The sequence below is a fragment of the Morchella importuna genome, assembly GCF_003444635.1.
Source record: "Morchella importuna strain M04M26 chromosome Unknown Morimp01GS025, whole genome shotgun sequence".
Lineage (NCBI taxonomy): Eukaryota > Fungi > Ascomycota > Pezizomycetes > Pezizales > Morchellaceae > Morchella > Morchella importuna.
Genome location: NW_025763422.1, coordinates 1 through 23,268, shown reverse-complemented (window position 1 = coordinate 23,268; position 23,268 = coordinate 1). Strand labels below are relative to the sequence as shown.

The 23,268-nt window shown below is 48.5% G+C and overlaps 3 protein-coding genes across 3 annotated transcripts; 1 reads left to right on the top strand and 2 right to left on the bottom strand.

Annotated features, from left to right (window-relative positions):
* Positions 1-3,633: 3,633 nt before the first annotated feature.
* Positions 3,634-4,745, bottom strand: LAJ45_07628 (uncharacterized protein; the record flags this gene model as incomplete). The annotated part of the gene is made up of 2 exons (XM_046117184.1): positions 3,634-4,065; positions 4,194-4,745. The coding sequence occupies 2 exons, from the start codon at positions 4,743-4,745 to the stop codon at positions 3,634-3,636; spliced, it is 984 nt and encodes a 327-aa protein (XP_045969480.1).
* Positions 4,746-5,378: 633 nt separating this feature from the next.
* Positions 5,379-6,254, top strand: LAJ45_07627 (uncharacterized protein; the record flags this gene model as incomplete). Its single annotated transcript, XM_046117183.1, has 3 exons — positions 5,379-5,390; positions 5,469-5,760; positions 5,872-6,254. 3 exons carry the CDS (start codon positions 5,379-5,381, stop codon positions 6,252-6,254), a joined length of 687 nt encoding a protein of 228 aa, XP_045969479.1.
* A 370-nt stretch (positions 6,255-6,624) lies between these two features.
* On the bottom strand, positions 6,625-7,956 carry LAJ45_07626 (uncharacterized protein; the record flags this gene model as incomplete). Its single annotated transcript, XM_046117182.1, has 2 exons — positions 6,625-7,676; positions 7,743-7,956. 2 exons carry the CDS (start codon positions 7,954-7,956, stop codon positions 6,625-6,627), a joined length of 1,266 nt encoding a protein of 421 aa, XP_045969478.1.
* Between the last annotated feature and the right edge of the window lie 15,312 nt (positions 7,957-23,268).

Below are 23,268 nucleotides of genomic sequence, written 5' to 3'. Positions count from 1 at the left end.
GACTCTTTAGGATAATTAATTAATACGAAGCTACGAAGCATATAATTAGATTAATTAGGTCGTTAAAGACTTACCTTTCCATTGCGTCATTAAGTAGCTGTTGGTAGTTGCCGGATGTCAATCCAAGAAGAAGATGAGAAGATCAGAAACCGGTGCTGTAGGTACACTCAATCTTAACGTACTTACGTGGCATGTACTCATCATCTCCTCCAAAATATCCACGTATGCGTGTGCTGCTGCTAAGTTACCTATTTTATTGTGCAAGGTGGCTAGTAGTGGGTCTATTTATCGTTATCTGAAGCTTAATCGACCCTTTAATAGAGAGATCCGGGGTGAACGACAATCATACGGTCTTCTAACAATCCCTAAACATATTCTCTTTACTCAAGCTTGATCCTGAATTCAAGTAGGCTTCAAGTTAACCACTTAATTAGTACATCAAAGAAAGCAAGCTGGAAAATGCAGAATTACACGTAGTCATATTGAAGAACTGCATATTCTCGTAGTATCGTATGTATAAAAGACGTGCGACTCTTCTATATAGAACTATCCGCGTTCTAGAGGGAAACGGGTCTCATGCTTAATTCCCATGGATGTCTTTGACAATCTATCTCATCTGAGAGAGCTATATAATGACTTCGCGAGGAACACGATATCTACCTCACCCACACCTTGGTTCCATTATGCTAAACATTACAACTCTAGCTTGGGTTTTGAGAAGAAAGGTATAGCTAGGCTCTCTCAGTCCTCTGAATACTCAATAGGGCCCATTCTCGACACCAATAAGCAAGAAATACCTTACAAATAAGTCTACTGCAAGACGTTTTCAACTGAATATACCTCATTTTCTCAAGCCCTATAAGCCCCCCCACGTACAAGTGCGGTTAGATTTAGTGAGAGTCTTTTTTTAAATTGCCTTCATTAGTGTCTCGTGCCACGAGTGATGCATCATGATCGGCCAATTAAGCTTCATTGCTATGGAAATGCTTTCCCCCATGCTTTAAATCCAAGAGGAATCCCCTCATTGCAGCGAAGCTTGCAGAGAAAACCCCAGATTCAATCGTACAGACAACCTTGAGGAACTCCATTTGAGGTCTTATCATGAGCTCAAGGATATATATACGTCGATCCTATGCCCAGAAGTCCGAACCTGTGTTACACATAAGTACCACATGTGGACACAACTTTTAAACTCTCCCCTGCCCTATCATAAACGGTTTCCCCGTGGTATACATATACATATTTCGCTACTCCCCTTTATTCCCGGAATTAACCCGGTACTCGGGACCCCCACTTTGCAACCCGCTTCCTGCATTAGCAAGCTCAGTACCAGAGCTCTGTTCCTCCTCCTCTTGCTATATTACAGACATATCTTTCCATACACAGCACAAGGCTCCACAAAACAGCAATGGCAAATAAAGAGAAAGAGTCGACCTAGATATGTACCTCCTATAGATCTCCTTGTCAAATACAACCATTTCTATACAAGGCCCGCGATAATTCCCTTAGTGTTAAACATGTAGTCAAGATATCCCAGTGCTATTCATGGTGCTACACAAGGAAACCCCCCCCCCCCCCCCCAGAGCCAAATCCGACGATTATTCCCCCCCCCCCCCCTCTCCCTGGTTAAATACTTAACAAAAGTTAACCGTAAAGCCCTAGAAAGCCACCCCACGAACCGAACCCAACCCACAAAAATCCAAACCCCAATCTCAAAGGGCTACACGATACTCATTACAGATCTCCCTGTACAATCAGGTCCCTCTTCGCGCCAGATGAAGGCTACGTGTACTGGTATAACTAGACCCCGCTGTACAGGAGAAATCACACGGGAATCCCAATAGCCAACAACCCACAGTCCTCACTATGACAGTGATGTCCATCCAGGTTACCACTCTATGAAGGATCGGAGCAAATGGTCGAAAGAACCAAACCCCAGTAAGATCAACAGCCTGAAGAGGCCGCACAAGAATCTCAAAAGCCAAATCCCACTATGATACCCCTAGTGTAATTATAATATCACCCCATCCCATTATTCCCCACTTGATAGAACCGTAAAGCCCCAGAGAGCCACCCACGATCTTTGGCGAACCTTACGAGCCAAACCCAGCAGCCAACCCCCAACCCCAAAAAGCCGGATACCCTTACAGACCTCCCTGTATGGCCAAATAATCCTCTCCATGCCAAACAAAGGACACCAAAGATGGAAACAGACGACTCAGGCGAAACCACACAGAACCAAGAGAGCCATGATTCAAATATAGTCCCCGTTGGTCATGCTGTGGAGACGCTGGTTCCGGGGGAGATGAAGCCCAAGGGAAGGGCCGGCACCCAAGAGCTGGGGGAGGGCTAAAGAGGAGGACAGACCCAAACCCGAGTCATAGGATAGTTAGGACCATGAGATAGAGAGAGTGAGTGGAGAAAATTGGGGTGGTGGTTGTGTTGTGTTGTTTTGCGTGGTGAAGAAGTGTGGGAAGAGGGGAGAGGGCTACGTTTCTTATCAAAGTGCCACTCTAGCACTGTCCCTCATCGAGCGCCGAGAGCGCTGCATCATCTGCTCCATGGGGGGTCATATGTATCCTATAGGAGTAAAAAGGAATTGCGAATCCCCCAATAAGATACTGCAGGAAGTAGAACCCCACCATCGACCGAGTGATAACCCATGACCACCCCAAAGAGTGCATGGACCACCACACACAATTCTCTACCTCCACCCCCTTAGATATTACTTCCGGCCCTTAACAATCGTGCGGGCGAGTGCGTGGTCTAGTGGTAGACGCCTCGCCTGCTACACCGCGTGGGTTGAACCACCATGACCGCCCAGACACGATTGGGTCCCGGAGACGTCCGGAGGTCGTGGGTTCGACTCCGGGGGTGGGAGTGATTGCGTTGCCTGACCTGGGGGGGTGCGACGACGGTTAGCAGAGCTTAAATGTCGCGACATGGTAGCCTGCAGATCCGTGAGGGGGAGCGTATGGTTGCAGCATCACTTTTTGTGGATTTTTATCCGTTTTCTTTTTTTTCTTTTTTTTCTTTTCTTTGGAGGGGCGTGAGGGAGGAGGGCCAAGGTGGGGTGTGTGTGATATCGATTGGAGCTGCTGGCCTACAATCGCAGATTAAACTACCTGAGTATCCTGCTCGTTATTTGGCCAATCTGTCTGTCTCCCCCATGTCAGGGCCGGATGGTGGATTAGGCCGGTTTAGTGAAACTCTTTCAGACCATATTCTTATACAGTATAGTAGATGTAGTATGGTACACAGTCTGGTAGAATTATTGCAGAAGTGGGTTCCCCCGTGACCCGATAGTCCTATTGGCCCTTAAATGCATTTTTTTTTTTGCAGTAAGCACGGCCGGACCAAGAAGCCCACTCTTTTAGTCCTGACTTCCGCAATAATTCTACCAGACTGTGTAGATGATTCATGAATGCGGGTCTCTTGGTCTTTACGAGCTCGTCAGCTATATAGATTTCATGATAGCTATACTACGACCCACGCACGAACCCCAGCCAGCCAGCTATAAAGAAAAAGAAAAGAGGAAAAGAGGAAAAGAAACAGAAAAAGGGGAATCTAATTTAAACCATGAAACCATGAAACCATTAACCCATTACCACCACCACAAAGCAACACCCCCCGCTACGACAACGCCTCCGCCTCCGCCCCCGCAGCCTCCGCCTCCTCGTCCTGCCGCCGTATCTCCGCCTCAATCCTCGCCTTCTCCGCCGCCCTCATGCGCATCAACGTGATGCTCTCATAGTCCGTCCCCTGCCCCGTCCCCACTCCCGCACCCCCACCACCTCCTCCACCAAAAGACGCAAACCTCGGCCCCGCCTTCGCCTCCGGCACCTCACTCCTCCCCTTCCCCACCTCATGCGTCAAATCCGGCTCCTTCCCCGACGCCCACGTCACATCCCTAAACACCGCCAGCTCCCCCCCGCGACCCCCGGAAGAGGCCTCGCAGACAGCGGCGTGCGCAGAAACAATAGACACAAACACGACCAGCGCCGTGCGGAACTTCTTCTCCTTCTCGCCCTCCCGTGGCGCCGTCAGCGGCGGCACAACAACATCCTGCACCTCCCCGAAGCGCGAAAACAGCGCCGAGATCCGCGACGCCGTCATCCCGCCCCCCTCCCCGCCGCCCCCTCCCCGCCGCCGCCGCCGCCGCCGCCGCCGCCGCCGCGCCGCTTCCAGCGTACCTTCAGCGTCCGGTCGAGCTCCGTGAACCTCGTCGAGCCCACCGGCGCTTCCGCCTCCGCTTCCTCCTCAGCCTCGACTTCAGCCTCCTTCGCAGCAGCCCTCAGCGCCTCCTCGCGCCGCCTTCGCAGCTCCGCGCCCTCCTTCTGCAGCTTCCCGAGCATCCTTTCAAACGCCTCCTCCGCCTCCTCGACCTCGGTGCGTGCCTTTTTCGCGCCGCGCTCGCGGCTCTCGAGGTCCTCCTTCATGCGGCGGCGGTCGACGTCGAAGGCCTCTGTGCGGCGCTTCCGTGCCAGGCGGGCGTTGCGCGCGGCGTCATAGGCGGCGCGCGTGCCTGGGTCGGAGAGAACGTCGTAGGCGACGGTGAGGAGGTGGAAGGTCTCTGCTGCCGCGGGGTCCGGGTTCTTGTCGGGGTGCCATTTGAGGGATTGTTGGCGGAAGGCTTTGCGGAGTGCGCTGGGGGAGGTCTCGGTGGTGGGGATGGAGAGGAGGGTGTAGAAGTCGGTGGTGGATGTGGTGGCGTAGGTTGCGGCGTCGGCTTCGGTGGAGGGCATTGTGTGTGTGTGTGTTTGTGGGGGGGGGGGGGGGGTGGGTGTTGTAGAAGTGGTGGTGTTGTGGGGTTGTGGAGTGGTGAGAGTTGAGGTGGATGGATCGGAGTGAAGTTGAAGATTGAAGATTGAGCCTGACGGCCTTGGCGGTTACACGGGCACCACTGGCGATCTGAACCTGGAGTGAAGAAAACAGCAGCTGCAGCACTGCACTGCACTGCAGTTTCCGTTGATGCAGCTACTGAAACAGCTCTCACTGCAGCTAGCTAGAGCATCCATAAACATTACCCCATTACCATTAGCTAGTCTTACCCAATTCTTACCCATCGTAATACTCTCCCCATCCCCAAAGCTGCAACTCGTTACCAATTCCCCGGTCCCAGGCTATAAATTCACCCGGGCAGCACCCCGCGCTCAGCAGAAACAACCTCGGCACCTCCCCCCCCCCCCCCCCCCCGACGACGACGCAGCAGCCAGCCAGCTACAAATTTAGAAGCGCCGCCCGCTCTCTACCCCACAATATCAGTCTCAGTCTCAGTCTCAGTCTCAGTCTCAGTCTCAGTCTCAGTCTCAGTATCAACACCCACTAGTAACGACACCACCAATTCCAATCCCAATTACACCACCAACCACCCCACCATGTCACTCACCGTACCTCCCCCCCTCCCCCCCTCCCCCCCTCCCCCTCCCCCTCTCCACACACCCCGCTAACCCCCCCCCCCCCCACAGCGCACCCTTCTCCGCACCCCGCACACAATAGCCTGCATCGGCCGCAACTACGCCGACCACATCAAAGAGCTCAACAACACCACCCCCAGCGTCCCATTCTTCTTCCTCAAGCCCCCCGGCACCCTTCTACACCCCAACGCCGGGCCCGTGCTGTGCCCGCGCGGCGTGGACCTGCACTACGAGGTTGAGCTAGCCGCCGTCATTGGCCGCGAGGCTGACGACCTGACTGCTGAGAATGCGTTGGACGCCGTGAAGGGGTGGTGTGTGGGGATTGATATGACGGCGCGGAACTGTATGGCCCCTTCTTCCCCCCCTCTGTGTGTGTTCTGTGTGTTCTGTGTGTTCTGTGTGTTCTGTGTGTTCTGTGGGGCGGTGCGCTGACACCAGGGCGTGAATATCCCAGACCAAGAAACCGCCAAATCCAAGCGCCTCCCCTGGACGCTCTGCAAAGGCTTCAAGACCTTCCTCCCCGTCTCGGGGTTCATCCCAAAGTCACTCATCCCCAACGCGCAGGACGCAGAGCTGTACTTGAGCGTGAACGGGGAGGTGCGGCAGCAGGACAGCACGGCGCTGATGCTGTTCGGCGTGCCAAAGCTGCTGCAGCACGTCACGGGCGTGACGACGCTGTATGAGGACGACCTTGTGCTCACGGGGACGCCGAAGGGTGTTGGTAAAGTGGTGGCCGGCGATGTGATGCGTGCGGGGATAAGGGTTGGTGGCAGGGATATTGAGGAGGGGAGGATAGAGGTTCGGGTGGAGGATCGGGTGGGGGGGTTTGGGGCGTAGAGGGGAGGTGGTGGGAGGTACATAGGTAAATATAAATAGAATCTGTGAGGTTTTTTATTTTCGAGAGGTTCTAGATGACTACTGTGGAGAGGAAAGAGGGAGATAAAAAGCAACATGTAGTAGACCCATCATTATCCTGTTGAAGAAGAAACAACCCTTTTTGCAAATGAGAGAAAGAACAATCGTAAACAAACAAGTGGAAAGAAAGAAAAAGAGGCGCTACAGCTCAGCCCCCCCCCCCCCCCCCGAGGTCCTGTAAAGATAAAACTACAATATTGGCCCTCGTAGGCCCCCATTAACATTCCATCCAATCCCAATCCCAAACGCCCGCATCCGCATCATCCACACCCACACGAACCAGCCCCTCCTCCTATGGCGAGACCTCACGGTGGTGCTGCTGCTGATGCTGCTGCTGCTGCTCATGCTCCACCACATCGTTCTCCACCTCCATCAGCATCCGCTCCCACGTCTCAATCATGCCCTTGTAAAAGTCCACATTCGCCGCCGCCAGCCCGCCCAGCGTATCCTTCATCTCGTTGCTCTTGATCCGCTCAAAGTTGGCCACCTCCTTGACCACCTCCTCGTCAAACATCTCCGTCACGTTCCGCGCATTCTCGCTCTCCCGCGTCAGCTCCTCGATCTTCAGCTCGAGCTTCCGTATCCGGTCGCGTCGGCTCTGCTCGTGGTCCACGCCGCGCACGTCTTCGATCTTGGACCGCAGGAAGCCCGTGGGCCCGCTTAGTCCCGTGGTTCCGGTGGGCGCGGAGGCTATCTGGTCTCGCTCCCCGGCGGCGCGGGTGAGGTAGTCTGTCAGTGCTTCGTAGTCGAGTTGCTTCTGCTCCCGGGTCTTGAGAAGAGACTTGAGAGCAACGATGTAGCTCTCCATGTCCCTGAGTGAGCCGAGGTAGTCCTGGTCCGTGTGTTCTTTCAATGTCTTTAATCCCGTACTTGTCGCTTGCACTGCACCTGCAAATACCGCGATGGGTCCCGCCAGCTCCGGCTCGAGGCCTACCAGCTTCAAGAACTCCTTCGATAGGTCTGCATAGTCCGATTCTAAATCGGCCTCGCGGCGGACCACACGGGTAATGATTTTTTCGACATGGCCGAGGTCCTCGTCTAGCTTATCTGCGCGCTCTCTTACCTCAATGAAGCGCCGGTCGGGCTTATGCACCTTGCTGAAAGCATTCAAGAATGTGTCTGTCAACCCCTCAAACACACCTCCCTGGTCGTTAGCATTGGCCGGAGCACCCCTCGCAGGCCTCTTCCGCATGTGAGCATTCCAGTCCGGTGTCTCTAGAAAGATAAACAGCAGCGGAGTTCTGCGGAGCTCCGGGTGCTGCGTGAGGCGCTTCAGAAAGCGGTGCAGCGAGTGTGCTCTGCGCGAGGTAAAGTCGGGGCCAAATCGGTCCCCTCGGACGTACTCTGGGAGATAGTCAGTGGGCGCGGCGCGAGGAGCGGTGGCTTGGAGGGTCTTGGAGATGAGCGCACCCATTTTGTGTTTGTCTGGCAGCGGCGGGACGGCGCATTGCGGAAACTCGCGCGAGAGCGCCTTGTACAGGAAGACAAAGTCTGTGAAACGCCGGCGGACGGCAATGTGGTGGCGTTGGAAGGTTTTAAAGTCGGTCTGGTGGGAGGGGTCAAGGTTGGGGGTGTTAGCTACAGCTCTCCTGTATGGGGATGGGACAGCTTGGGAGCTTGGCATACTTGTATCGCATACTCAGCCAAGAATTCGAAACCTCAAAAAAAGATTCATTAACACATATGTATTCCGCCATCTCCGGAGGGATGTTTATACTCTGTTATACCAAGAGGAATGTCCTCAATAAGTATAAAGTATTGTGCTTCTATTATATGAAGATCTCAAGATATAAGGGGAATTATTTTAATTTAGTTAGCTTTTCACCTTAGTTCATGGCTTGTACCTGCATGCAGGGCATACACGGAATACAAGGACGGAATATCTCCCCCCCTGACTCCTCCCCCCCTAGGGCTCCCACCTTCATGCAAGACCAATACTGGTCTTGCATGAAGGTGAGGGAACTTGGATGCGAAGCGCCAATTGGGTATTAGGTATTAGTCCTGCATGGCTGCCCCCCCCCCCAGATCTTGGCTCCGCGTGCATGCGACCGCTCGCAAGCATGCAGTCCTTTTCCTGCGCCCCGAAAGGGCAGGACCCTACACTTCCCCACCCATCCTTTTCAACTACGACCAAGGCTGCGTGTAGTTGGATGGATGGATGGGTGGGTTGGAAAATGTAGGTAGGGAACTGGTTCAGCTACTGGCTCGGTTTTGGCTCCGCTAACGAAGTTGTGCATGCATGCGCCCAATTGGTCCTAGGTGGAGGCAATGGACATTCAAGGACTGCGCAGATCTGCGGGGGACAAGGCAAGTTGAATTCTTTTTTAGCGTCGCGGCGCCTGCGCCGCGATGCATCGCTCCGCGGCTCCGCCCCGGGCGACGCTAACTTAATAGTGAAACAAGCCGACCCATAGCTCCCGAATAGTACTGCATGCTTGCGCTATACACCCTCTTCTCCGAAGGTGGACGTATACCCGGCTCCCGGAGGCTAAGCAGCCACCCCCCCCCTTGTCTTCTATTTCCCCCCCCCCCCCCTAGCCTCCCTGCTCGCGTAGTAAGTTACAACTACATATCTATGTCTACATTTCTATGGTTACACAACTTTTCATCGAGGGGCGCCCCTTCGGGGCGCCCGACCCGAAGAGTCCTTGGTCGGGGGGCCTTTTCATCGGTTTTAAAACCTTTTCATATTTAATTTTTTAAAAAAAAAATAAATATGAAAAGGGGCGCCCTTTTCTTTTGGAATTTTTTAACCAAAAAAATTAAAAAGAAAAGGGGCGCCCTTTTCATCTTGAATTTTGCCCCCCCCCCGCTTAATATAACCCTCCTCCTCCACCCACCTACTACTCGCGTAGTACGGTGGAGAAGGAGGGGCGGCGCCGTAGGGCTCCGCCCTGTTGCTGGAGGGCCCATTTATACGTTTTCTTTTTTAATTTTTTTTGTTAAAAAAAATAAAAAAGAAAAAGGCGAGGGGCCTCAAGGGCGGGCCCCCTCCTTTACGTTTATTTCCCAGCAAAGCAGGGAAATAAATGAGAAAGGAGGGGCTCCTTCGGAAGCATAAAAAAGAGTCCTTGGTCGGGGGGGCGCCCCCCCCCCCGAAGAAAAGGGGGCCTTCGTCAGGTCCCAAAACCGAGCCTGCGAAGCGCCCTTCCTTATAGGGCACCCTCCCTTCCTCTCCACCCTCGGGAGAAGGTGGAGGCTCCGTAAGGTGGGCATAGACAGGGCGGAGGTGATAGGGTCATTATAAACCCCCCCCCCTTTATTTTTCAGTCACAGGGCTGCATGCAGCACATCCTTCGGATAAGCAGCGAAGCGCCAATTAAATAATCCTTCACCCCCCCCCCCCCCCACCTTACCCCCCCCCCCCCTTTACTGTTCCTGTCCCTGTAGGGTCTCCCTGCTGCTTAACGAAGTTGTGAATAGGAAAAGGACTGCATGCTGGACACAGCGCAGCAAAGCCCTACCCCCCCCCCCCCTAGCCTCCCTAGCCTCCCTGCACCTACCACCTTTTCTATTTTAAAGCCTCCCCTCTCTCGAACAGCCTTCTCTCTCTCTCTGAAAGAGAGAGAAGTTTTTTTTTGGGCCCCTTAGGCGCCCGAGAGGGTAAAAAAAGAGAGAGGGGAGGGGCGAGCAGGTAGGGAGCCTCCCCCCTGCTTTCCTGGTCCATTTTCAGACCCCTGTAGCCTCCCTTTTTCCACTGGAACTGGCCCCTCTGGAGAGAGGGAGAGGGAAGAAGTTTATTGACTGCATCCCGGGAAGATGAGGCTGGAGCAGGGGGTGGGGATGATGCGACTGGTCGCATCAACCTCCGGAGGTTGTGCACCCCGAAGGGGCGCAGCTTCCTTGAAGCCCGCAGGGCTGCTGCGGTATTGGGGCTGGCCACTGGAGAGACAAGGAATAAATCTTTAAACTATTTTATTACCTTACCACCCCCCCCCCCCCCCCTCGCAGGCTAGCCAGCGTAGCAAGTTGTATCTATATATACCTTGTAGCCTACCCCCCCCCCCCTAGCCTCGCTCACTTGGATCGGGGGGTGAAGGGGTGTGGGTGAGGAGCAGCCCTTTAGTAGTATCCTGGTCGCTTTGCAAGCGAAGGGCCGATTATAAAAAAAGGTAATCTGGGTATAATAGGAAGAAAAGGACTCGAACCTTTAAAAGCTTATCGCTATTGAGTTTACAGCTCAACCCACCTTACCTATAACGGAACCTTCCTTAAATCACTCCACCCCTTTTTTGATTTTTTCTGCATTTATATTCAGACCAGGTCTGAATATAAATGCTGCACCCTTAATATTTACCGTTCGTTTCCCGGGAGGTCCGGAGGAACACCCCTAGCCTCCCTGCTCGCGTAGTAAGTTACAACTACATATCTATGTCTACATTTCTATGGTTACACAACTTTTCTTTTTAATTTTTTTTTTTATTAAAAAGAGTCCTTGGTCGGGGGCCTTCGTTAGGTGGCAAACCCGAGCCTGCAAAGCGCCCCTTCCAGCCTTGGTCTGCATGCACAACTTCGTTAGGGCATGCTGACCAATATTTAGATTAAAAAAATATATACCACCCCTGCTTACGAAGTATGCTGGGAGCCGGGACAGCGGAGCTAGGCAAAAATTATTTTTTTTTTAGTTTGGCTTGTTCCCCGCTAAAATCAGGTCGGGGGTGAGGCGGACGCTGGTAATTAAGTAATAAAGTTTGTGAATATGTCATAACCTTTACGGTTATAAAATACCACAGTTTAAACTTTTTTATTTCTTTAATACGACTTTCGGTACGATGTCTTAGATCTGCACAATCCTTGAGAGCGTCCCCTCTCCCGGAGGGAGAGGGGATGCAGCCCCCCCCCTCTCTCGAGAGAGAGGGGGGCCGCTTTAAACAATTTATCATAACTTAGACCTCTCTGCATCTATTAGCCTAAGTTCCTCCATGGCCGGGCTCCGCAGGCCAAAGAATCTTTATTCCACTGTTCAAGCATAAGCAGGCCATTTCTCGACCCCATGACCAGCCCCAGCAGGGTTACAACTATAATATGTCCTATATATAGTGTAACCTAATTATGTTGCTCGGTGGAGTTGATGTAATTTTATTTGTTCTGAACTTAGGGCTCCAGATAAAGGAGATAATGTTGATATTCTATATAACCCCCCCCCCTCTCCGATCTTTTTTATGTCTTGGGTGGCGATGGGCAATGGCGCCTATCCAGATTCACGACAACCAGACTGGCGCTTGATTACTTCGAACGCGAAGCCCCTGCGCAAACATCTCTCCTGCTTCCATGGGAGCCCCCTTCAATCCAAATCTACAGTAACTCACTTGTACTACTACCTAACAGTGGCACCCGGTGGGGAACTACATTTCAGATCTTATGAGCTGACTGGGCCCCCTAGGTCCTTTCCAGTACAAAAAAGATACCCAGCAACACAAAAATATATCTAGAGATAAATTAGTTTTGGCGTGGGACGCTTTGTTGCTCACGAATAAGCGTAAGCGTGTAAACTAGCCAGCACCGGTATGTGACCTCGAGTGCTATTTGAGAAGAGATATCCCTTGCCTTCTGATCCGTCCGTTCTTGACAAGCCGAGGGAGAGCCTCCCGCGTGTATTAAATGGCGCGCACTTGGATTCTAGACTGGGTCCTCATACAATATGAGTGTAGTATCTTCTCTCGAAACGAGCAAGGGCGTGTTTAAGCAGTTTGTTTGTGATCAATTCCGAGTTTCTCGTGAAGCGCCCACTGCTGAAATGAAAGAGGGAGCTGTCAGTAAACCTGGTCTTTGAATCTATCAAAGTGTATAAAGTAGATTAAGGGGCAATCCCAAGTACCTCAGCGTAAATCAAATACGAACCATCAGCCTGGTGCTAATTCGAGCGAACTCCCACGTTCCCCCTGCACTTCCACTCAACCACAAGCATATTGTTATAGTTAACCGACAGTGTCCCCCACCTGCGCAATGTGACTCACGTTCGCAATGCTTGTGTTGCAATACTATGACCCCTCCCTCCCTCTCGCCGTAATAACAGCAACAAGAACCCGAAAAATGCACGTCCTAATCTGCAACTTCCATTGGTCCCTCCCCGGCTCGAGTAGAAGTCAATACAACTTCCACAAAGACTTGCAGCTCTGGCATATCATATACGAGGTTGCGTTGAGTTTGCCTGTGTCGCGACGTACATATTTGGGTGGAGAGAGGATGCCTTGGGAGGGGGCGCTGAGAAGCGCGGTGCAACTTCCACACGACCGGAACATATCTGCGTGTTCAGATTTGTGGAAGTCCGCAGAAAAGAAAAAGTTCAAGAACACTAGGAGCCCCGGATCTACCAGTATTGTGTAAGGGTTGTGACACAGGGGGCCAGGCATACCCTCGGCGCATTGAGAACATCTCCGGGATAATTATTTAAGTGATCCATTATTTTTATTTATTTTCTTTATAAAGAAAGCTCATAAAGAAACATGAACTTCAGAGTGGACACTTCCTCGACCTATGTCAGCTCCTTTGATCACACAACCCACTTATGCACGCTGTTCATAGATTACAGAAAACTAACCAAGGCCCCCTCTAACGATTCTCAAAACGCTAATATATGGGCCATCGTACGCCTAATCTGTGATCCTTGCAGTTGTTAATCCAAAAGAACGATTGCTGAACACGAAATAATATCACTTTGCAAATTCACAACAGTCTCGCTCACGAACTTCTTCGTATCCTCAGCGCGTAAATTCTTTTCCCCGGCACCGCTGAAGGGCAATGTGGTCTTAGTATGTCCGCAGACCTCACTACAGTGTGTTTGTACATTATGAGGTTTCGAAGCCTTTCTGCACGTTTAAGCTATGTCGTAGCGCGCCCGGCTTTTAAAAGGGCGCGACCTTTTGGCTAAAGACCGTGTTAGACTACCCCCTCTCCGAGTCCGCCCCTCAACCCTTTCAGCCAGATATGACCTTGATCTTAGATGTAAAGTACACAACCCACAAAGGTGCGCGATTTCAAAGCTTACAGGAATCTGATGATTTCTCTGTCGTTCTTTTTTTTTTTTTAATCATTGTTTCAATTTATTTCTGGGGACAAGAATATCATCGTGAGAGTTAAGCATGTGTCGGATGGAATGTGAACAACGCCACTCTGCCCGTACCAAACTCTGAACCGAAAGAGACAAGTACAAGAGAGAGATAGTATGAAGAGTAGTGACATGAAGCGACGTCGTGAGAAGAACCTGACCATATTTATTCAACTCGCTCACGCGCTCTCGAACACAAGAGAATCCCATACCTATATGAGAATTGACGGACGAGATCCCCGGAGATCTGGGTTGACTGTTTATGAACTATGTAGACGTACCAGTCTTACCCGTTAATTTATGACTAGACCATAGGAAGAGAGGAGAACTAAGGAAGAGCGAGGAGAGGCGCACAGCTTTAGGTGTTTGAGGTTGCGCTAGATGGGTTCCCTGCTCTCTTATTTGATGCCAGTTTCCTGTGGCCACTAGGAGCGCCTGTGAGGATTGAGGGTCGTCAGGCACCCGTATTCTTTGATTTCAGAAAGGAGGTAAGAAACTTGGATCCGTTACAGTTCTCACTAGGAAATAGCCCTATCGTACCAAGTGTAGCATTACCCCCATTCGTATCACAAGGACAGAGTATGGGATTGCCCGAACCACCTGTGCTCTGGGATGTCCCCCCCCCCCACTACCCTATCTGAAGCGGCGTAATTACGGGAATGTGAGCGCCGGTGTGTTGGGCTGCCCTTATCGGTAAAGGACAATGTAAAAGCTCTGATGCGTCCTTTCCTAAAGCCCGATTCACTCTTCCCGGTCATCGGATGACGGTAAACTTGCAGACCGAAGCAGTGTCGTTCCGCAAAAGCGAGGATTTTGCACTCAAGGTATGTAGGTTGCCCTCTGGGCGCTAGCACGCTCGGGGCCGCGAGTAACGTATAAACCTTAAGCCAAAAGAAACACCAAAGAAGCGTCGTCGGCATCGTGTCGCGGACGTACTTCGTCTGTTCCTGAGAAGACATCTGGCATGATCGGCGCGGCAATGACTTCACTCCCCTCTCGCGCGTCTTTGCGATTACAGAACGGTGCGTGCGGGGCGAGCGGGCTAAACTGCATGCTAGTCTTTATGTGCTCCTCTGCTGATATGCCAATCCAGAGCGATTATGCGTTCCTGGCACAAGAGTGAATAGAAAAATGCAATTGTGTCGAGTTTGACTTTATCGAGATGAGAGTTAATTTGATTGGTGTGGTGGTATGTAGTATTAATCAATTCCCCGTGAGCAAGTTCACTACACTCTATGAAGTTTATAATAATAAATCTTTCTTTGTAAGGCTTTATTATTTTTTCCTTTGATTTTGTTCATAATAGTAGAATTACTTGCATTTTAGAAACTCCCCAGCTCTTCTGGCAGAAGCAAAAAGTTGTTACTCCGTATGTACTAAGAGTTCAAATCAACCTTCCAATGTATCCCCATATTTCGCCTTCCGATCTTCCCCGGTTTAGTAACTGTGGTATGCTACCTATCCGAGCACTATCCCTAGCTTCGCGACGCGTAACGCCTGTACAAGGTAGACGAGAAGAAGCAGCCCCCCCACGCTCGCGAACTACTTATCACCGTCAGTTAGCAAAAGAAGATTCGTAAATAAACTAAATCGAAGAAATGATTTTGAGTGAAGAGAGAGTTGAGAGCGCCAAAATGTTGAGTTATTTTCTCTCAAAACAGAGAAAAATTATTTTTTGTATCCTCGGGAGCTAACTTCTCATCTCCGCTTAAACTTCTCTGAGTCAATGCCGGCGCGAGCCGGCCCGTATTGTATTACTTAAAATCTATAGCGGTGCCAGCAGGACCTATATTCCAAGGCTCGAATGCTAGTTGTCTGAGCCCTATTCGTTACAGAAGAGGGAGACTCCTCCTCAGTTGGATTGGATAACCTATCAGATCGTCAACAGTTCGAAGTCTTTTACGAGTCTCTTCTGTGGCTAATACGCCCCCAACTAGACCCGCGATTCTACAGAAGATCTATATGTCTGGCTAATCTAAATCGTTATAATCTCTTTGCTTGCTCTAAGTTTAGATCCAGCAAGATATCTCGCTTCACAGTTGTTAGACAAGAATTCTTAGGTTGGAAAATTTTGTGTGTAGATAGTAAGAATCGAGATGTACTATGCTTGAGAATAAAGGTCTCCTCCCACCTCTCTCGGGTACTGTCTCTAGTGTTCAAAAGCAATATAAGGCACGAGAGAGAGAGGCGGAGTCCCGCAAGGGCGCAAGAGTAAGAGGTAAGGAGATATAGTTTCTGGCACTCATTTACCGCGCGCAAAGACGCGAGATCCACCCGGTATCTAGTAAAAAGTGGCTTGACCTCTCTCCTCATAGTGGAATAGAAGGAAAGGTCTAATGACAGTTGTGTAACCAAGATATTGCTGGTACTTGCTTTGTGGAACTTAAAATGAAAGTATCTCTCAGAAGCTAATAGTCCTTCTCTTAAATGTACTTGTACCGTTACGAACACCCGACACCCATATATCATTCTATATCCGTTTATTTGGTTCAACGATAGACTCGTGGCACCTTATTGTATACCAGTCATTTCTGGTTGATTGATACATATATGAATCTACCAATATTAGTGTAGATATCGGGGGGGTGGCATTATTGACTTGGGAATTTATAAAGAGTCTTAGTTCGTGGATGAAGGATACTATAATATCTGCAGTATTTGCAGGGTGCTCCTACTATGTTTACATATATCACAGTCAGCCATCGTCTGTATGTGTTCAAACTCGATTCCGAGGACTGATGCTTCCCCATACGTTCTGCGCTAGGAGGAGAAGGTGAGGGAGAGGGTTATGCAGTCCCTCTCTCTCGTGGAAGATGGCATAAGGTATCGTCGTATGGTGCAGCGATGTTAGCATGAGAGTTTAAGTGTTTTCTTACCTCCCTATTTTCCTGTGGTGAGATCGTGTTTAGTTTCCAGTTATGAAACTGTGTCAGTGTCATAAGGCGTACCTTGATACCTGCCCTGCTTCTTTTAGACTAGTTCAGAAAGGAGGGGCGCGGTTGGCACCGTCCTAGCCGTCTCTACCTCTTCTAAAGAGCGTCGTCGAGAGGGTGGTGCTCAAAGTAGGTGGATTGAGTTTCTCAGTGGGTTGAGTCATGCAGTGACCCCATCGGTAAAATGGCCTCCGTGCGGTGGACTGGTGTATGCGGGGATGATGTGGCTTGATGCATTACTTCGCGGCGTTATTCAACGACTCACTTGTGGAGGGCAGGGGATTGTTAGAGGGCGAGCGGAGAGGGAATAATGTCTCGGCTTGTAGTATAAGAGCGGATGGTGGGACGGAAGCACGTGTGGTGATCCATCTAAGGACTGGGTACGCCTGCCATAGTGCGTCCCCCCCTCCCCCCTGCCTCCACGGCTCTCTGCCAAGCTCTTCCATTTCTACCCAATAGCTGAGGCTTTCCCCCTCCCGCACGCACAGGTGAGAGATCGGCCACTCCCTACCGAGATTGTGAGACATAGTGAGGTGTGAGGAGATGAAGATTGGCGCATGAGTATGCTAGGGGTGCGTCCGTCTAAATAAGTTTAGAGAGAGATGAGGAAGCACTTGTGCTGGCCGTGGAGATAGGCGAATCGGTGGCGCCATCATAGATATGGCGAGAGCGTGCCCTTGCGATCTCCAGGCACACCTTTTGGGATTGAAAACCTTTCAATTTTCCTGGTCTGTTTCATACAGCCATTAAGCTGAAGCAGGTTTTCGAAAGGCCGTACGGAAGCACGTACAAGACTCGAACTTGCATCATGACATATCCGTAGTACGACGGCTTGCCAATTAGGCCAACGCACTAAAATTTCCAATAGAGTATTTAGCTGACGGAAAGAAAGGCAAATGTTTTTTGTTTGGGGTATGTTCATTAATTAACCTACAATCCAGCGCAAGTTCGCACTATGTGGTCGCTATAGAGGATGTACTCCGCGTTTTAAAGCAGAGTTGTATAAGCGAGATGGGAGCGCGTATAGGAAGTGGTACGCTTTCTTATCAGCCGCTGGTGGCCTACGCTTCTCACGCTGTACATAATGAATGTAGGCTCTTTTGGAGTTCGAAGTTTGAAGCAGGAGTGGAAGTAATGAGCCTGCTTGGATGTCTGGTCCCTGCTGGCCATGCTTCGTTCTTTCTGAGAGGGATATGGGGCATGTGTCAGTAGGGGCTCAACATGTTTCATGTTTATCTTAGGCGTTGGTGCGCCATGGGAAATCGCAAACATGATTATATGCAGAATAGCTCATGAAGCTCTCGCGACAACCTACCTAAAAGATAAGGACATGATATGCCGGGCGTTTGCGGCTGTCGCGTGATGTGTAGATGGATGTCCTAAACACTCAAGTGTTCCATGTATATCGTTTGAGCAGTAAGTTCATATGTTGTCGGAGATGTCTCCTAGCCTTACCCACGAGTCATTTACCTGTGCCACGAGGCTGACTAGCTTCCCGTAGCCCGCCTGTGTCTTGAAATTGACCTGGTAGTAGAGGCTCGTGGGGTATTCCCGGCAAAAGATGTTGGAGAGTGATTTGTAGCGAGTTCGGTCCGATCCTCAAGGAGTACGAGTGATCTACGCCATTGGACTCCACTAATACAAGGGCCCAAGGAGCTTTCTGCGACGCTGTCTGTCTTGTACCGACTGTTCTTGCCGAGCCGAACCGAAATTATTGAGCGACTTATCAAACTCTTACTTTAGCCTCTAGCAGGAGGTAAGGGTATCCTTCATAGCGACAGGGAATGAAATCAGTATATTTAACTAGGCCATTTAAAACGCGCAGCTAATAAATTGTATGCTAATCCTAGGATATGAATGTGTGCGGCAGGAGTGACACCCTCTTATCAGGGCGTCGGCGCGTTTCTGGAGCGCTAAATTGATGTATAGCTTGGCGGACCTCTACGTGATTAAACGATTATGATGTATCTTGCGCATGAACTGTGATGGACACGTCACCTTTGCAAATTCTGAAACCGGGTCACTATTGTCGTGCAGTGGGAAAGTCCCTAATTTCGTATGGTCGGAGTGCATCCCAATTTCATGGAGGTGAATGTGCTACACTTAAGGAACTCGGTATCACGAGCTTACCTGTGCCCAGAAATATTTACCATATCGCTATTCATCTTAGTTTGAATACCGCTGTCGATGTATTTTTAGGAGACGGTTATTTCCCCAGCGAATTATGACATGAATGATTCAGCGCAGGAACTAGGCGGTGTCAGTCGCCTGACAAAGTTGACATCTAAGAGCTAGGTGGGCGCTTCCTGGGACAGCCCTTTGTAGAGAATCACCCTCACAAGGGAGCATCTCTCTCGCGCGCTAATCGGTGTTGCTAACTGACTATACTGTGTAGAGAGAGGAAGATTTGCTTGCAGCGGCAGCCGCCTTTGGTCGGGGATTGAGGGATGAGAGATTATACCTTAAGGCTAGGCAATTCATACTCTCAGGCTATGGACCCGTTACAACATGACAGCGTCCTTATTGGCTGAGTGTTTGAGAGTAGCTGCGCTAAGCACTCTTTTTGTCCAGCGAACTTCCCATGTTGACCTGTTTACTTCTTGGAAGATGAGTGCTCCTGGTCCGAAGAAGCCAGAGAAATTCATCCGGTGAGAGCTCGAGTGGGGGTTTATGTATCGGGACGCGAGGATATGAAATCTGATTAATATTCGCTGTGACTTGTGTTTCATCCGTTGAGTTTCGGAGGGAGTAGGCGTCATTACTGAAACTTTATATTCGGCTGAGTAGGCTTGTCTACTCTGCCTCTTAATTCTTGCGATTGATGCGATATATTTCACATGTATGGGCCCAATCTCATGCATGTTCTCCTGTGAGGTGAGAGCGGCTATGAAGCTGTAGGTCAACAGGTCCATTTAGCCCACCAACTATTAATAGCGATGCTCCATTCATTATGCTCTGGTGATCATACTAGGAATACAGATAGAAATATAAATGACATATGCTAAGCCAGTGGACTTTGTATCAAAATCGAGTTAGGTAGCTGCTTCTAAGATAGCACTTTAGTGTCATATAGCTCTGGCGACGGAGTTAAAGACCGTCGAATATTTGAGAGGTGGGTGACCACCCATGCATTTGAGCGCTATTGGCGAGGGAGCGTACTACTTCTTTTTCTGGTTTCCCGAGTTTTCTAGCGGCGATCCCCCGCGCGCCAGGCGTAGGGAACTGGGTGCTGCCAGGTTCGCACCAATCTCCGCCCTCAAACCCCATTTCCCAACCAGTGATCGATGTAGGTATTGGGAGATCGGGTGGAGGAAGGGATTAGTTGCGGCAGGGTTGTCACTGCGAATTCTGTAACTTAGATATCTAATATTTTAATTAAAACTTCTGAATGTTAATGTTCGTGTGCTAGTTAATATTAATTATCAACTCTCGGGACACATAAGGTCTTATATCTTTGGGTATAATGCAAAAAGAGAGAGACAGGTAAAATGCGCTGTGTTCTTTGAGCTCTTTGTGACTGTAATATTTGTAGGATGGTTTTCTGTTATGTTCTTCCGGTTTTCCGTTAGCGCAAGATATTAGTCATCAACAGTTTCCAGAAGAGTGAATATATATAAGGGAGTTATTATATGGTCGCTATAATGTGCTCTGAATTGTCTTCTTTTCTACTAGTCATTCCCTTTGCCTTTCATAGCATCTTTTCACCACAGAAACTCTCTTTCGCTTAAATTATACTACCCAGTAATAACTAAGATTTTTTTCTACGACAAGCGTCGTCTTCACTAAGGAGTTCATAAACGGTTTAAGTTGTCATCATCTTGAGAATACCCTGGAGTATAGAAGCCAACGTGGGCCATTTAAAGGGACATAGATCCTTGAGAATAAAACCCTCAATGTAGCCACTGATTATTCGCGACCTCAGTTAAGTGCTCACTTCTTCTCGGCACCCATTAGTCTCTACGCTCCATAGTCCCCGTTACAACTGCGGGCCAGGGGGCCTTTTCCAGTCGGGGGTGTGTGTGGTGAGGTATGTCATGCCGGGAGAGAGGGTAATCGTAGTTTGATTGGGGTGTGGTCGGGAGCCTGCATTAAGGGCCTGTGGACCATGATTGGAAGAGGTTGCGAGGGCGGCGGGGGTTTGCGAAGGCCAGGTTCAAGACCCAATCTTTGAGTGTTGGGGGAGAATTCGGTGATCCTGCGGGAATATAGCAGGGAGTACCATTGGCTGCGGCTGTGAAGAAGTAAGGGGAGGAGAGTGACTCCTCTGCTTTGTTTATGTGCGTTCGCTAATATTTGGGATCGGTCGGAAAATCTCTTGATTGTGAAATTATCTTAGGTCTTTCACGCAGCTACTTATCGATAATGGAGGGTTATAGTTTTAGATCTGGCTGTTGCGAGGCTACTATAATATCGTTCCCGGTTTGAGGATATGATATAACTAGTCCTCCTCATCTGGTCCGAACGAGATTCGATATAATAGCCCACGAGTCCTACACTTTACTTCATAAGTTAGTGTCCAGTGGCAAGAGAGAGAGTATCGGAATTTCGATACCCACACGTAAATAGCAATAGGCATTCTATTGGCGAGTTAGATACCAGCCTCTAATCGACATAGTGTTTTATCTTTCTAGAGGGTTAAGGAAACGCAGTAGGAGGATGCTTCTCTGTTGAAAGAAGTATAGCTAGAGAGATTAGCGATCCGTAAAGCTTAAGAGAGGCTTCTACCGAACGTATTCCGCTTCACTTAACTTATTATATGTTGAAAGCGCGTGTGCTGAGAGGAATACGCATTTCTATTAAGTGCTGCGGCTTGGTATGAAGGCTGTTGTTAGAGATTGAATGGTGCAAAAAGAGGCCCTTTGTTAAATACCACATAGAATTGAAGAGATCAGCCTACGCTTAGCGATGATGAGCTTAAGGTGAGAAAGAAAAAAAAAAGAGTGAAAGCGAGGAGACTACTTATAACTATATATTTAGCACAGTTCTACAAGGTGTACTATTATTGTTGATAAATCGTTGATTAAGCTAGATTGTGCAACGTCTCTTCGATAGTTGACAACAGTAATTCTCTTGAGACTCGAATTGTTTAGGTAAGGTTGATATAGTGACCCACGCGCTGTGCAAGAGGAGATTATGAAGTTTCTTCAATAAGTCAGTATCTTTTTTATGAAGTCCTATAGAAAAAATAGCTTTAATTCTTCAATTAGTTTTATAATTAACATTAGGTTGGATTAAAATAGAAAAAGAACCCTCTGCATCTGTAAAACCCGTTAAAAATCAAGGATTAATGCTAGATTGATGAAGAAGTGGCTCGTGGGTTGTGATTGAAGAATATGTCCTTATTTTATTATATTTGATTAGAAAGGATTTTGATATCAGTGGTTATGAAATCTCTTTCCGAAAAGATTTGCGTCTCTTGATGGTTGTCTGTTGCCTCCGGTCCTCTCTGGTATGGTCTGATTGAGATGGATGAGGTTTTCTCTCGAAAAGAAATTATCAAATCAAAATCCTTTCTAATCAAATAAATAAAAAAAGGACATATTCTTCAATCACAACCCACGAGCCACTTCTTCATCAATCTAGCATTAATCCTTGATTTTTAACGGGTTTTACAGAGATGCAGAGGGTTCTTTTTCTATTTTAATCCAACCTAATGTTAATTATAAAACTAATTGAAGAATTAAAGCTATTTTTTCTATAGGACTTCATAAAAAAGATACTGACTTATTGGAAAAAATTCAATCCTCTTGAGGCGTGGGTAAAATTCATAAACATGGTAAAGATTCTGTGCAATAGAATCATTAAAGATTACAAGTAATGTAGATTTTTTATAAATACCACTTATATCTCTAAGGTAGGTGATTTTATCAATTTAAAAAGGCTTTTGACAAAAAGTCTCAAGAGCATTTAACTCAAGAAGGTTATTAAATTAATAATTAATAATAATAAAAATCTCTTTAATTTAGGTCTTACTTCTAGTTTAAGAAAGCGCGTTTCCTCCTAATTGAGAAAAAGTTTCAGTTTAATAAAAACCAGAATTTATCTTTAGTGGTATCCCTGATCCTAATTGAATAGCTGGGTTTTCCAGTGGAGATGGTTAGCTTTAATATAAAAACTAGTAGCTCTACAACTATAATAAGTAGAAGTAGAGTTCAATTAAGATTTTCAATAGGTTTAAATATTAGGAAAAGGAGCTTATCCAATATCTGGTTACGGTACTTACTTTAACTTAGGTATATCAAGTATAGTATACCTAAAGAATCTGAAAGCTTAAATTATGTTTATTTAGGAAAAAAATTCTGTAAGTCTTCAAGTTGTAAAACATTCACACATTATGGATATAATAATTCCTTTTTGAGAGAATACCCTATACAAGGAAAAAAAAGCTTAGATTTTTTTTTGATTTTAAGAAAGTTGCCGAGATGTTAAATAATATAAGAACATTTACATCAGAAGGTTTTAATAAATATTAAAAGCGTCCCTCCCCCCCCGACGGAGGGGCCCCCGCGGGGCCGCTAGAATGAAATGAAGAAAGAATATAGCTGCCACCTACTATCTTAAGCAGCTATATGATTGAAGTATATTATTTTTTATTTGTATGATAAATTTGACTGCTATGTAATATTGTGGGCTATAGACGTGCCACATATGCCTTCACAAAGGGATGCTAAAATGTGAATATTCGCTAATCCCTAAAACAGGAGACAACATGGATTGTAGTCTGAAACTCGACTACATGAAAAAGGAATTACTAGTAATCGTGTATCACCATGTCACGGTGAATTTTTTTTTCGGGAAGGTACTAACTACTCGTCAAGCGCTGAAAAGAGTTCATGCAATAAGTTTAGTGTAGGGCAGGTTTGGCTTTTTTTCCCACCGACCAAGGCGGGGTGAGAAAATCTGTCTTACATTTTCGAATGCGGAACTCTGATTAGGGTTAAAAAAAGGGCTGTGA